We start from the raw sequence: 12,645 nt of genomic DNA, 5'->3' as shown, positions 1-12,645 counted from the left end.
GAGGTGAGGAGAAATTTCTTCATTCAAAGGGTTGTGAATCTTTGTAATTCTTTATCCAAATGGGTTGTGATGCTCCATCGTTGAGTATCTTTAAGCCTGGGGTGGACAGATTTTTGGTGTCTCAGGGAATAAGGGACATTGGGAGCAGGCTGGAGAATGGAGTTGAAGCCGAAGATCAGCCATGATCATATTGAATGGCAGAGCTGGCTCGACAGGCTGTATGGTCTACTCCTGCTCCTATTTCTTATGTTGTTATATTCTTATGTTTGTAACAATCGTAAAATAACACTGCTTTATGGAGGAAGCGCTAATATCTTTCTATCACCATTTGCAAATGCTGCATGAACACAGGGCACAGAGCAAGCTTCTATCAGCATCACCAAGACCACACTGTTCCTGTCAGCCGGGGGTTGCCAACCCTCCAGGGTTGTCCTGGGGTCTCCAGGAACGAAAAATTAATCACCAGGACACTGCTGTGAGCAAGCCAGGAGAAAAGCGTGTGTAGTTTTCATTTTCATTTCTTAGTTATTAAAATATTAGAGAAGGATCAAAAAGAAAGGTTGTTTGACTTGGCGGTTGGAGGCAGGATGTCAGGAATTGATCCAATCAGAGTTGGCAACCCTCGGCACAGTGAAGCATTAGAAAAGGGTCCAGTAGCACAAGGAAGTCATCAGAAGCTGCAGCTGGTGTTGGACCAGCTTGACTTTAGAAACTGGTGGCTGTAATTTAGCCAGTAAACATAGAACTAGAAATGCGCAGCTGGTGCTTGTTGGAACGGTTTGTAGTCTGGCCCAACAAATAGAGTGCAGCTCAAATTAGATCAGTAAATCAGATGAATATTCAGTGCCCTAATTTTCAGCTGGAAGTGTGCCTGATTTGTGACAGACTTAGGACGGGAAAATTTGGCTACAGAGATATTCCACTGGCTCCCACATTTTACATTTGAAGTAACTGAGCCTCCTCGAATACATCCACCCAAATATTCAAACTGTGCCCTCCAGCATTGCTATGGCGGGCAGGAAAGGAATACAATTTAAAAAGTCCCCCCACAAAGGAGTACAATCGACCACCACACAAAATTCGCAACTTCTGAGAGAAAGGAAGAAAGGACTGCAAATTAGGCCGCATCCTCCCCTTCTTTGGGAGTTTCCACAGGGGCCTAGGGAGCAGAGCTTCTGCCTACCCAAGCAAGCGCAGCAACATAAGATGGGGAGTGGGCATGGACGTTTCCATGTCATTTAACCGAAAGAAAGCAGGCGAACTGGCTTTCTGATCAGCGGAAATGGAATCCACCTTTAGGTCTCCAATGTGGCCTCAATATCTGCAGATTTTGTAATTCTATTCTTGCCCTCCTGGTAAAACAAACCAATGACTACAATGCAGTATGATCATGGCAGGACCCCCATACAATAATTCCACTGCCAGCAGACCAAATAACCAAAGCCACATTGCATGGACTATTTACCATGGGTAGGAGTGTGTGATTCATCTCTGAGGACACAGGAGCCCACCCAATTTTTATAAATGAGGAGATCCCCCTGATCCCATGGGATCAGTGCAAGAGTTCACTGACGGGCAAAGGCCAAGATCAAAAGTCGCTGGGATTGTCAGTGAGTAGCACAGCAAGAACATCCAAAGGGAAAAGCAGGGAAAAAACAAAACAAAAAAAAACATGCAGCAAGAGTAAAATTACTAGATGTTAGCACTATTGTTTATCTTGACTGAAAATTGCATTGATCTCATTATCAATCTCATGGGAAGGGACTGAAGACTGATCTCGCTAATACTTGCTATTATCTGCGGAGCTGGTTTAGCATGGTAATTAGAGATAGCCTAGTGAAAGCTAAAGTGTGGATGACAATAATTAGGCAAACAGCAGGGAGGAATACAAGGCTATAAGAGGTTACTAAATCTGTCCTGCCTCCCTTTCTCTTTCTCACACACACACGTTTCTTCCTCATTCTTATCATCCTTATGTGAATTACTTGCAGACAGAAACCAAGTGAGTCCTGAGTCTTTACCCTAATATAACATGGCAACACACAGTTAATGCGTAACAAGCAATTTGCCTGCTGAGTACTGTGTAATGTATTGTGTGAGATCAATGAATTGTTGTGAAATCTGGTCACACATTTATGCTCCAACTTATGTGCAAGACAATGTTGAATGACACCATATCAAGCCTAGTTTTCAATTTCTACAGCACTCCTTGCGGTAGATTTTTGTCTTCACTGCCCAGATGTTAATCATGTGGAGCAGATTTCAGGCAGTTTATAGAACCCACTGAATTATTACTCCATTGATTTCAAGAAGAAACCTACCTTGTCATGTTCAGGCAGAGTGCTTCACATCAAAAGATGGGAGAAAAAGAATTGTGGATGGCATGTGTTATGACCAGGTGAGAAAGAGGTCCAGGGTTCCCTTTTAGTCTTCACCTGGTCTTACTGAACAGGGATTAATTTTAAACACACCGTGTTTTTAGCTTCCCCTTGGTGAATCCTTGTTCACCGCTTTCCAATTATAAGGCAAAGAAACCAGCACATACACAGATTTTTTTAGGTTTAAAGAAGAAAGATTGAAATTTATTAACTTAAACTTAAACTCTAATTCGGTTAACGCCTACGGATACACGACACGCCCATGCTAACATGCATACGCGATACTTCTTTGGCCTCCTTATCTCGAGAGACAATGGGTAAGCGCCTGGAGGTGGTCAGTGGTGTGGAGCAGCGCCTGGAGTGGCTATAAAGGCCAATTCTAGAGTGACAGGCTCTTCCACAGGTGCTGCAGAAAAATTTGATTGTCGGGGCTGTTACACAGTTGGCTCTTCCCTTGTGCCTCTGTCTTTTTTCCTGCCAACTGCTAAGTCTCTTCGATACGCGATACACATATGCAAATAGGGACAGAAAAGAACAGAAGAAAAATAAAGTGGAAAAGTTTGAGGCAATCTTGAAGAGGGATTTTTTGTTACAGTGCTTTGAGCTCACTGTAGCGTCCTTGATTAAAGCTAGGTCTTGCTGTTCATGGGGCCCAGCATTCTTCTTAAACCGTGTTCAATATAGAAAACTTTTGTCTCTTGGTTCCTGTGTCTGTGGTGGGTTTTGGAGTTCCGTGCGGAAAAGACAGACATGTCTGCTTCAGTCCAGGAACATTCTGCTTTCTGCCCAAACAGTTTGTACAAATTCAAAAAATTCAGGTTGCCCAGCAGGTTAGTCATGTGACTAGCTGGTTTGACCATGTCCATTTGTGTGTTTGGCCATCTTAGCAATCAATCTGGAATGCGAGCTCCCCCACCTTCAACATCTGGTGATCAAAAGTCCATTGTGGGCTGAATGTCAGGGAATGGCTGCTTTGTCCTTCCAAACACCATCTGTTAATATGCAAATGTCTTTTCCAGCCAGGTGCCTGGCAACCCCCTTCTCTTCTTCCCAGCAACAATTTGAAATTTAATGTCCATGTGACAAAATTAATATGCCTCATTCTTGGCAGGTGGGGGGCCTGCATGACACATGCAAGAGGAAAAAGTAGGTCAGAGAGAAGGGCCAAGTGCATCATCAGGGAAAGGAACATGCAGGAAAATAGACAGCGAGTTCCAGAGGACAGAAGTATCATGGTTAGACAAGTGGCTGACTGGTAAATGTTGGAGATTGAGGAATGGCTTAATATTAGACATGGTGCATGTGGCGATGTAAGGCTTGAGGGGATCTGTGAGGCAAGATGAGGTGAGATTATAGAGAGATTTGAAAGCTCGGATGGGAATTTTAAAGTCTGCTGGAGGGCAGGGGGATGAATGATGAGAGCGCATGGGTGAGGTGGTGTTTTTGAATGGGTTGTAACCTGTGGAGAGTTGAGGTGGGAAGCCTGGTCGGCAGATCATAAAGAAGACCAGCTTTGAGGTGATGAAGATGTGGACGAGGATCCCATCAGCAGAGTGGGGAAGAGAAATAGGTAAGAGTTGGGGAGTGTTAAGGAGACCAAAGAAAGCAGTCTAGATAATGGAATGAATGTCGGAATGAAGTTGAGCTCAGAATCAAGCAGTGTGTGAAGGTCCCTTAGCTCTTGACTCAAAACCTTCCTCAAAATGGCAAGTTGAAATAGAAGAGTGTCTGAACCTGTTTATAATGGATTTTATGCTGAGGGTTCAATTCATTTACCCTGCATCCTGCAACAGAACCCACAAATATCTGCACTAACTGCATGGAGTGCAATTCTCTGCCTGAGTACAGTAACTTTGCATAAGAAGTCCCAGAGGCAGTGAAAAGACTGGCCCGGTCTCCCACATTCTACCTTCCATAAACCTGAGGTCATCCAAAACCCTGCTGTCCCTTAACTTGTACCAAGTCCCGTTCCCCTATCACCTCTGTTCTTGCTGACCTACATTGGTTCTCAGTCAAGCAACATCTTGATTTAAAAATTCTCATCCTTGCTTTCAAATCCCTCCATGGCATCACCCCTCCCTATCTCTGTAATCTCCTCCAGCCTCACAACCCTCCAAGATATCTGTGCTCCTCTAATTCTGGCCTCTTGAGCCAGATATTAATTGCTTCACCTTTGGTGGCCATGCCTTCAGTTGTCCAGGCCCTAAACTCTGGAATACCTTCCCTACACCTCTCCACCTCGCTTTCCTCTTTTAAGACACTCCTTAAAACCTACCTCTCTAACTAAGTTTTTGGTCATTTGACCTAATATCTCCTTATGTGTCTCAGTGTCATAATTTATTTTACACTGCTCCTGTGAAGCACCTTGGGACGTTTTATTGAGTTAATGGCACTACATAAATATAAGTTGTTGTAACTGCTGTTGTTGCTGAGTGATAAGTAAACACTTGTGTTATTGCTTGATCATCTGTGTGCTTGTGTTAAAAAGCTGCTTTGATACATACATTTGTGTCCAGCCTTTTATTTAGATCAAGGGGAAGAGTTGTGTTTCACTTATGTGGCAGGACAAGTTCATAAAGTTGTTGAAAATAACTATAGAGGATGCTAGTCTTTTTTAATAGAGGCATGGAGTGCAAAACCAAGGAGGTTATGCCGAACCTTTAGAAAATCATTGGTTAGGCTTCAGTTATGGAAATTTGTCTGATTCTAGACACCGCACTTTAGGAAGGATGTCTTGGAGAGGGTGCAGAGGACATTTGCCAGAATGATACTAAGGATGAGGGATTTCACTTATGTGGAGAGACTGGAGAAACTGGCATCCTCTGGGTTCAATTGCAGGACCATCGAACAAACGCTAGTGTCCTTCTTGAAGCCAGCTCCACAAGCATTCAGGCAAAACTCCTGAAAAACAAACTTCGATGGACTAGACACTGTGTCTGGATGGCCAAAAACTGTCTCCCCCACCAGGTCCTGTTTTCTCAACTCTCAAATGGCCAGCGTTCCAGGAGAGGACAAAGAAAATGCTTCAAAGACACTCTGTAGCTCTCTTTGAAGTGTGGCAGCATTGACATTGATGACTGCAAAGAGCTTGCTACCAATCGTTCAAAATGGCGACAACTTGTCCATCAAGCTGCATCATGCTTTGAGTCCAAATGCCTTAATGATGAGACAGAGCGGCGGCAGAGAAGGAAAGAAAAGGAAGCAAATCCACACTCTGGATCCTTCTATCTTGTGGGACATCCTGCCGCATGTGCCCAAAGATCTGTGGGTTGAGAATTGGCCTGTTCAGCCACAAGAAGACCCATGGCAGAAACTCGCGGCCTTGAGTAGATGTCATCCTCAAATTGAGGGACAGCCAACGACGAGGAAAGAAGTTAAAGAGGTGGAAACAGATGATTGAAGGCATGGTCAAAGAAGGAGGTTTGCAGAAAACCTGAAGATGAGGATGGAGGTAACAAGGCACAACCATTTGGGAAGTGAATGCCAAATGAGTAGTGATGTAGATTGAGGAGATTGGTAGTAAACACATATTTATAGGCCCAATTTTAACCCATTCAAAACCCATCCATTTGCACAGAAATAAAATCAGCTCATATATATATAAGATCAGAGTTGGTAATGGACCAAGTGTATGCTAGGTCTGAGGACTGGCTGAGATTACAGGGGTAGGCAGGAGTAAGGCAGCGGTAGGATTTGAAAACAAGAAGGATGAGTCATTATCAGTTAGTGACAAAAGCTAAATATGTGCCTTAAATTTGTGCCTGTGCCGGGCGCTCTGACTGATGAGCTTAACACTGACCTTTGGGTTGGCAGTTACCTCCGGTATATCCAGGACAGCACTTCCATTCCAATGACGTCACTATCTTATGCCTCATTCTGTAAGCTGGGTGGTTCAGGATCTGGTATCTATGAACAGAAATATCCAGAAGGTTTAATGTGGACAACAGCTTTTGATTTTCTATTTTCTTTAACAAAGCAATCTATTTTTTTAATATTAGCAATAAGAAGGATGCAATTCTTGATCAACCATATGGCGCACAACCTGACATACCAGGATCTAATGGTTATCAAGCATGGGCCCCTCATCCATGTCTTTGATACCTCTGGATTTGACTATTCCAACGCATTCCTGGCCAGCCTCCCACATTCTACCCTTTGTAAACCTGAGGTCATCCAAAACTCTGCTGCCTGTGTCCTTATTTGCACCAAGTCCCATTCACCTATCACCCCTGTGCTTGCTGACCCACAATGGCTCCCGGTCAAACAACGTCTTGATTTTAAAATTTTCATCTTTGTTTTTCAATCTCTCCATGGCCTTGTTCCCTCCCAATCTCAGGAATCCTCTCCACTCCCACAACCCTCTGAGATATCTGCGCTCCTCTAATTCTGGCCTCATAAGCATTCCTGATTTTATTCACTCCACCATTGGTGACCTTGCCTTCAGCTGCCCAGGCCTTCAGCTGTGCGATGGACTTCCCTCCCTAAAGCTCTCCAACACTCAATTTATTTTTTCTCCTTTAAGACAATCCTTAAAGCCTACCTCTTTGACCAAGCTTTTGGCCTAATATTGCCTTAAGTAGCTTGGTGTCTAATTTTGCTTTTATAATGCTCCTATGAAGCACCTTGGGATGGTTCATTACGTTAAAGACACTGTATAAATATAAGTTATTGTTGTTGGATGGGCGTCGAACTGGTGCCTGAGGTATAATGGAGGGATAGGAGGAGAAATTCTGTAAGGACCCATTCCCTGCTTGGCATGTGGTTTGATGGGAGTGTAGTTGTAGAACTGGAAGGAACTTGGACACTGCAGCTGGGTTCAGCTAATTCTACATAGATGAAGGATCAGCACTGGGATCTTCCTGGTCTGCGTAGTCCATACCACATCAAGTGGTACAATTTATCCTGTGAGCCATTGAGTGGAAAGGTTAGATGAGGATCTGCTGCAAGTTACTCACTCCAGGCCTACCAAAGCCTTCCCACCACCTGTAAGGCATAAGTCAAGAGTGTAATGGAATACTCTCCCTTTACCTGAATGAGTGCAGCTCCAACAGTTCTCGAGAAACACAATACCCTCCAGGACAAAGCAATCTGCTTGATAGACACCCAGTCCACCACTTGAACATTCATTCCCTCCACCACCAATGCACAGTGGCAGCAGTGTGTACCATCTATAAGATGCACTGCAGCAACTCATCAAGGCTCCTTCGACAGCACCCTTCCAAACCCGTGACCTCTACCAACTAGAAGAACAAGAGCAGCAGATGCATGGGAACACCACCACCTGCAAGTTCCCCTCCAAGCCACACACCATCCTGACTTACGAAGACACGAACATATGAATTAGGAGCAGGAGCAGGCCACTTGGCCCCTCAAGCCTACTCCGCCATTCAATAAGATTATGGCCGATATGATTGTAACCTCAAGTCCACATTCCCGCTTATCCCCAATAACCTTTCACCCCCTTGCTTATCAAGAATCTATCTCTATCTTAAACAGTGACCCCTAGTTCCAGATTCTCCCACAAGAAGAAACATCCTTTCCACATCCACCCTGTCAAGACTCCTCAGAATCTTATATGTTTCAATCAAGTCACCTCTTACTCTTCCAAACTCCATCAGATACAAGCCTAGCCTGTCCAACCTTTCCTCATAAGACAACCTGCCCTTTTCAGGTATTAGTCCAGTAAACCTTCTTTGAACTGCTTCCAACACATTCACATATTTCCTTAAATAAGGAGACCAATACTGTAAACAGTACTCCAGATGTGGTCTCATCAATGCCCTGTATAACTGAAGCATAACCTCCCTACTTTTATATTCAATCCCCTCGCAATAAATGATAACATTCTATTAGCTTTCCTAATTACCTGCTGTACCTGCATACTAACCTTTTGCAATTCATGTACTAGGATATGCATTAGGTACCAGAGGACTGGAGGGCAGTGAATGTGATGCCATTATTCAAGAAGGGTAGCAGGGATAAACCAGGTAATTACAGGCCAGTGAGTCTAACATCAGTGGCTGAGAAAATATTGGAAAAATTTCTGAGGGACAGGATTAATCTCCACTTGGAGAGGCAGGGATTAATCAGGGATAGTCAGCATGGCTTTGTTAGGGGGAGATCATGTCTAACTAACTTGATTGAATCTTTTGAGGAGGTGACTCGATGTGTAGATGAGGGTAAAACAGTTGATGTAGTCTACATGGACTTCAGTAAAGCTTTTGATAAGGTCCTGCATGGGAGATTGGTTAAGAAGGTAACAGCCCAAGGGATCCAGGTCAATTTGGTAAAGTGGATCCAAAATTGGTTTAGTGGCAAGAGGCAGAATGTGATGGTCAAGGGTTGTTTTTGCAAGTGAAAGCCTGTGACCAGTGGTGTACCGCAGGGATCGGTGCTGGGACCCTTGCTGTTTGTAGTGTACATTAATGTTTTAGACATGAATATAGGAGGTATAATAAGTAAGTTCGCAGATGACATGAAAATTGGTGGTGTTGTAAATAGTGCAGGACGATATAGATGGGCTGGTAAGATGGGCCGAGCAATGGCAAATGGAATTTAATCCTGAGAAGTGTGAGGTGATGCATCTTGGGAGGACTAACAAGGCAAGGGAATATACAATGGATGGTAGGACCCTAGGAAGTACAGAAGGTCAACGGGATCTTGGTGTACTTGTCTATAGATCACTGAAGGCAGCAGGACAGGTAGATAAGGTGGTTAGGAAGGCATATGGGATACTTGCCTTTATTAGCCGAGATATAGAATATAAGAATAGGGAAGTTATGATGGAGCTGTATAAAACACTAGATAGGCCACAACTGGAGTACTGTGTACAGTTCTGGGCACCACACTATAGGAAGAATGTGATTGCCCTGGAGAGGGTGCAGAGGAGATTCACCAGGATGTTCCGAAGAAGGGTCACTGACCCGAAACGTTAACTCTGCTTCTCTTTCCACAGATGCTCCCAGACATGCTGAGTGATTCCAGCATTTCTTGTTTTTGTTTCACCAGGATGTTGCCTGGGTTGGAGCTTTTCAGCTATGAAGAGAGACTGAAAAGGCTAGGGTTGTTTTCCTTAGAGCAGAGAAGGCCAAGGGGGACATGATTGAGGTATACAAAATTATGAGGGGCATTGATAGGTTAGATAGGAAGAAACTTTTTCCCTTAGTGGAGGGGTCAATAACCAGGGGCATAGATTTAAGGCAAGGGGCAGGAGGTTTAGAGGGGATTTGAAGAAAAATCTTTTCACCCAGAGGGTGGTTGGAATCTGGAGTGCACTGCCTGAAGAGATGGTAGAGGCAGGAACCTTTAGAACATTTAAGAAGTATTTAGATGAGCACTTGAAATGCCATAGCATACAAGGCTATGGGCCAAGTGCTGGAAAATGGGATTAGAATAGTTAGGTGCTCGATGGCCAGCATGGACACGATGTGCCGAAGGGCCTGTTTCTGTGCTGTATAACTCTATGACACCCAGATCCCTCTGCATCTCAGAGATCTTCAATCTCTCACTATTTAGATAATATGCCTCTATTTTATTCTTCCTGCCAAAATGGACGATTTCACATTTTCCCACATTATACTCCATTTGCTGGATCTTTGCCCATTCACTTAACCTATCTATATCTCTTTGTAGCCTCCTTATGTCCTCTTCACAACTTACTTTCCTGCCTATCTTTGTGTCCATCAACAAATTAAGCAACCATACCTTTGGTCCCTTCATCCAAGTCATTTATATAAATTGTAAAAAGCTGAGGCTCCAGCACTGATCCCTGTGGCACAACACTTGTTACATCTTGCCAACCAGAAAATGAACCATTTATGCCTACTCTCTGTTTCCTGTTAGCTAGCCAATCTTCTATCTATGCCAAAATCTTACCCCCCTACACCATGAGCTTTTACTTTCTGCAATAACCTTATCAAATGCCTTCTGGAAATCTAAGTACAGTACATCCACCAGTTTCCCTTTATCTACAGCATGTGTTACTTCTTCAAAGAACTCCAATAAATTGGTTAAGCATGATTTCCTTGTCACACAACCATGTTAACTCTGCCTGATTCCGTTGAATTTTTCTAACTGCCCTGCTATAACATCTTTAGTAATAGCTTCTAACATTTTCCTAATGACAGATGTTAAGCTAACTGACCCGTAGTTTCCTGCTTTCTGTCTCCCTCCCTTTTTGAATGAAAGAGTTGCATTGGCTATTTTCCAATCTAACAGAACCTTCCCCGAATCTGGGGAATTTTGGAAAATTAAAACCAACGCATCAACTATCTCACTAGCCACTTCTTTTAAGACCCTAGGATGATGTGCATCAGGACCCGGGGACTTGTCAGCATGCAGCTCCAACAATTTGCTCAGTACCACCTCTCTCGTGATTGTAATTGGCTTGAGGTCCTCCCTTCCTTCCATTTCCTGGTTTATAGCTATTTCTGGGATATTACTTGTATCCTCTATGGTGAAGACAGATGTAAAATACCTGTTCAATTCATCTGCCATCTCCTTATTCTCCCTTAATTCCCCAGACTCACTTTCTATAGGACCAACTCTTTTCTTTTTAAGTATCTATAGAAACTCTTACTATCTATTTTTATATTTCTCGCCAGCTTTCTCTCATTCTCTAATTTTTCCCTCCTTATTAATCTTTTAGTTGTTCTTTGCTGCTTTTTATATTCTGTCCAATCTTCTGACCTGCCACCCATCTTTACACAATTACGTGCTTTTTCTTTAAGTTTGATACCATTGTTAACTTTTTAGTTAACCACAGATGGTGGGTCCTGCCCTTGGAACTTTTCTTTCTCATTGGAATGTATCTATTCTGTGTATTCTGAAATATCCCCTTAAATGTCTGCCACTACATTTCTATTGATCTATCCCTGAACCTACTTTGCCAGTTCACTTCTGCTATCTCTGCTTTCATGCCCTCATAACCACCCTTATTTAAGTTTAAAATACTAGTCTTAGACCCACCTTTCTCTCCCTTAGACTGATGTAAAATTCAATCATACTATGATCGCTGCTGCCTAGGGGCATCTTCTCTATGAAGTCATTAATTAATCCTATCTTGTTGTGCAATATTAGGTCAAGTATAGCCTGCTCTCTGGTTGTCTCCAGAACGTGCTGTTCTAAGAAACTATCCCAAAAATATTCTATTAACTCCTCATATAGGCTACCTTGGCCCATCTGATTTTTCCAGTCTACATGTAGATTAAAATCCTTCATGATTATTGCCATACCTTTCTGACAAACACCCATTATTTCTTCCTTTATACCCCGTCCTACTGTGTGATTCTTGTTAGGGGGCCTGTACACCACTCCCACAAGTGACTTCTTTTCTTTATCATTTTTCATCTCAACCCAAACCACTTTTACATGCTGGTTTCCTGAACCTAGGTCAACAATCTCTATTGCACTAATGCCATCATTAATTAACAGAGCTACTCCGCCACCTTTTCCTAGCTTTCTGTCCTTCCAAAATGTCATGTATTCTTCAATATTCAGGTCCCAATCTATGTCGTCCTGCAGCCATGTCTCTGTAATGGCTACGAGATTGTACTTACTTATTTCCATTTGTGCTATCAGTTCAACTGTTTTGTTTCGAATGCTATGTGCATTCAGATACAGAGCCTTTAGTTTTGTCCTTCTATTATTTTTGTAACCTCTAGCCTTATCTGTAAATTTACTCTTAGATTTGTACTCACTGTTCCTTCCTGTCACGATTTGTTTATCTTTTCCCATATTAATAGCTTTCTCTCTTGCCTTGTCTCTACTCTTTGATTTACCACATCTCCCCAAATTTGTTCCCTTGCCCCCACTATTTAGTTTAAAACCCTCTTTACTTCCCTAGTTATGCAGCTCGCTAGAACACTGGTCCCTACACATTTCAGGTGTAGACCATCCCAACGGTACAGCCCCAACTTTCCCTCGTACTGGGCCAGTGCCCCACAAACCGGAACCCACTTCTGCCACACCAGTCTTTGAGCCATGCATTCATTTCTCTAATCTTATTTGCCCTACTCCAATTTGCACGTGGCTCAGGTAATAATCCAGAGATTATTACCTTTGAGGTTCTGTTTCTTAATTTGGTGCCTAGCTCCTCATTCTGACTATGCAGAATCTCTTTCCTTGTCCTGCCTACATCGTTGGTATCTACATGGACCACGACGACTAGATCTTCCCCCTCCCACTGTGAGTTCCTCTGCAGCCCTGAGCAAATGTCCCAAACCCTGGCACCGGGCAGGCAACACAGCCGTCTGGACTCTCGCTCTTT

General features: G+C 43.3%; 1 protein-coding gene across 1 annotated transcript in view; it reads right to left on the bottom strand.

Moving 5' to 3' along the window:
- LOC137376922 (multimerin-1-like) overlaps positions 1–12,645 on the bottom strand; it is a 69,211-nt gene that overhangs the window by 38,521 nt on the left and 18,045 nt on the right. Inside the window, exon 3 of the mRNA XM_068045880.1 lies at positions 6,178–6,284. Within this exon, the coding sequence (XP_067901981.1) occupies positions 6,178–6,284 (107 nt within the window). The remainder of the gene's footprint in view (positions 1–6,177; positions 6,285–12,645) is intronic.

The sequence above is a fragment of the Heterodontus francisci genome, chromosome 1 (assembly GCF_036365525.1).
Source record: "Heterodontus francisci isolate sHetFra1 chromosome 1, sHetFra1.hap1, whole genome shotgun sequence".
In the NCBI taxonomy this organism is placed as follows: Eukaryota; Metazoa; Chordata; class Chondrichthyes; order Heterodontiformes; family Heterodontidae; genus Heterodontus; species Heterodontus francisci.
This window is presented reverse-complemented; position numbering and strand designations above follow the sequence as displayed.